This window comes from Littorina saxatilis, linkage group LG6, assembly GCF_037325665.1.
Source record: "Littorina saxatilis isolate snail1 linkage group LG6, US_GU_Lsax_2.0, whole genome shotgun sequence".
NCBI classification, from domain to species: domain Eukaryota; kingdom Metazoa; phylum Mollusca; class Gastropoda; order Littorinimorpha; family Littorinidae; genus Littorina; species Littorina saxatilis.
The window spans coordinates 18,171,851-18,175,062 of record NC_090250.1 but is presented as its reverse complement, the minus strand read 5'-3'; the positions used below and the strand labels follow the sequence as shown (position 1 = coordinate 18,175,062).

Genomic DNA, 3,212 nt, shown 5'->3' with positions numbered 1-3,212 from the left:
GGAGAAAACTCAGAAGATTAATACGCCTCTGGATGAACCAGACAGTGTTGTTAAGCGACCAAGAACATCCAAGCTGTGGCGTGTATTTGGACATCGTGTCCCTCGGAGCGAGATTGTCTTCCTTTGTCAGATGCTCCTTATTTATGTGGTGATTGGAGTGTCTCTGTTCAATCTGACAACCGGTCGCGGACCGGATAACTTGTGGGTGGCCCTACTGGGAAGTTGTCTCGGCTACGTGCTTCCTAATCCTTCCATTGATCCACCCTTGGTACAGTAACAACGTCTTCACTCATCATGTTCTACCTGACACTCCCCAGCAACAGCTCCTTGCAGCACTACCCTGACAACAACGCGAGTCACTACTACACAAAACTACCTCAAACAATTGACCTGGGCACCGACTACGAGTGTGGGTTGGCTGAGATTCAGTTTAACAACTCGTATGTAAATGTGGAAAAAGCCACGTGTCAGTTTCGAATTTGTGTCCCATTAGGTGTTGTTATTTCTTGTGATACTCTAGTTTTACCAGAGGGGTTGTATGATTCACCTGCTTTTTTTATAGACTCACTAAACCAGCTCTTGGTTGATGTAAGTCTTACGCACTATGTAAGGTTTTATTACACCAAAGCAGCAAAAAAAGTACGTGTTAAATTACTCAAAAATATCTCGCTGTGGATGAGCCCCGAGTTGATGAGAATTTTGAAAACAGATGTCACCCAACAAAGCATCATAGGCCCTGGTCACTTTGACGGTAAGGCTATGATGGACTTACATCAAGATTTTCACGCAATATACGTGTACTGCGATTTGGTGCGCGAAAGAGTGGTCGGAGACACATTAGTCCCATTGTTGCGGACGGTGCCGATTAAAAAGAAGACTGAAGAAGTCGTTCATCATATGTTTGAAAAACCCCATTACATGCCACTGACTCGATGTCAGTTCAACACGGTGGAAATGCTTTTAACAACGGACACGGGAAAACCTATCGCATTTGAGCAAGGGAAGACGGTCGTGACGCTTCATTTTCGTCGTAGACGCACCGACCATTTGTAGAAGATGGTTCGTCTAACCCCTTTTCAGGGCAGTGGAAAACTCTATGAAGATTATTACTGCAGCCAGGTCGGCCACGGTCTCCCCGTGTTTGTAGGAGGAAGAAACTACAGAGGTCATGGTATTGGCAATCTCTTAGGGGGTATTGGTCGAGCCCTTGTGCCTCTTTTGAGAAGTGGTGGAAAAGCTCTGCTGAAAGAGGGGGCTAGGACAGGTATGCAGGTGGCTCAGGATGTGTTGTCTGGGCGTAGTGTTAAGTCGTCACTACAGCAGAGAGCTAGCAATGCAGGGAAGCGATTGTTTCACCAAGCCGTGGGTCGAGTGACAGGCACAACAGCCGCGCCGCCTGGAGAACCTGCAAGGAAACGTATAAAATCATCTACACCACACCGCCAAGGTCAGACTGGGAGACAGAAGAAGAAGAGAAGGAGGGCGACAGCAGCCGATATTTTTGGATAAGCATCATGGCCCTTGCCCACCCTCAGTCATGTGAAAGTGTACATACTGGATTGGATTTGTTTTCTGTACCCCCAACACAGACAGCTGTGCAGGAGGGAATGTTTGTAGAGTATCATCCTCTGGCTACTCTGGCCCCAGGAGCCCCTATTGAGTTTACCATCAGTGGTGCTACATCCGAGTACCTGGATCTAAGCAACACGTATCTCCATGTGCGAGCTAAAATCACCAAAGCAGACGGAACAAACTTGGAGGCTGACTCCCCTGTGGCTCCTGTCAACTACTGGTTGCACAGCCTGTTTTCCCAGGTGGATATCAGTCTCAATGATACCTTGGTGACCAATTCAGAGAACACCTACCCCTACCGTGCCTACATTGAAGCCACCCTCAACTATGGACGAGAAGCCAAGAAAAGTCACCTCACCAGTGCCATGTATTACCGAGATAGCTCCAACCACCTGGATGATACAGCAGGGGATGCCAACTGGGGTTTGAAGGTACGGCGTGAGCAAACCATGCGGAGCAGAGAGGCAGACATGATGGGGCGACTTCATGCTGACATCATGCACCAGGAACGCTACATGATGAACGGTGTGGACGTGAAGATCAGACTCATTCCTTCCAAGAACATCTTCCACCTGATGTCTCCTGACCCCTTTCAGGGTTTCCGCAGTGTCATCACACATGCCTCCCTGTTTGTTCGCAAAGTCAAGTTGAACCCTGCTGTGAGCCTCGCTCACGCCAAAGCGCTGGAAAAAGGTACGGCCAAGTATCCTTTGAAAAGGGTCGTTGTGAAGACTTTCTCCATTCCCACAGGCAACCACAGTGCTGTGCAGGACAACTTGTTTCTGAGTCAGACACCCAACCGCCTGGTGATTGGCTTGGTGGACAGCGCTGCTTTCAACGGTCAAGCCTCACGTAATCCCTACCACTTCAAGACACAAGGATTGTCCTTTCTCAGCCTGTACCTAGACGGAAAACAGATCCCCGGCAAACCCCTGACACCGAACTTTGAACAACACCAGTATGTGAGGTCATTCTTCAGTCTCATGACGTCTACGGGTGTCGCCAACAAAGATGCGGGGTCTTACATGGAGTTGCGTGATTTTGAGTTGGGGTATGCTATCTACAGTTTTGACCTGAGTCCCAGTCTTCTGGATGGAGATCAGTTTGAACTGGTGAAAAGCGGTGCCCTGCGTCTGGAGCTGAAGTTCAACCAAGCCCTTCCAGCACCTGTGATGGTGATTGTGTATGGTGAAATGGACAGCATGATCGAGATTGATCGCTCTCGCCAGGTCCTGACTGATTTTGCACTATGAACAGCAAAGACATTAGCCGAGTGTTGGGGAGAGACATTCATACCCGACGTGTGTTTCGAGGTGTGTTTCCCAGAGACAGACTCCCACGACAGGTGAATACGCGACGCCCAAGCGCTTTTGTCATCAATACAGATCGCAGTACAGGACCGGGAGAACACTGGGTGTGTGTCTGGTTTGATGGACTGGGACAAGCGGAATATTTTGATAGTTTTGGTTTACCACCCGTGCACCCCGCCATTGAAACTTTATGCTGAAACACAGTTCAGCCCACGTGTACAACCCACGTCTTTTGCAAGACTTGACGAGTTCAGCCTGTGGTTTGTATGTATTGTACTATGTTTTGATGAAAAGCCGCGGAGCCAGTTTATTTCGAACGCTTCGTGTGTT

The 3,212-nt window shown here is 48.8% G+C and overlaps 1 protein-coding gene across 1 annotated transcript; it reads left to right on the top strand.

Moving 5' to 3' along the window:
* Positions 1-294: 294 nt before the first annotated feature.
* Positions 295-2,825, top strand: LOC138969701 (uncharacterized protein F54H12.2-like). The gene is made up of 2 exons (XM_070342559.1): positions 295-440; positions 1,379-2,825. Exons 1-2 carry the CDS (start codon positions 295-297, stop codon positions 2,823-2,825), a joined length of 1,593 nt encoding a protein of 530 aa, XP_070198660.1.
* The last annotated feature ends 387 nt before the right edge of the window (positions 2,826-3,212 follow it).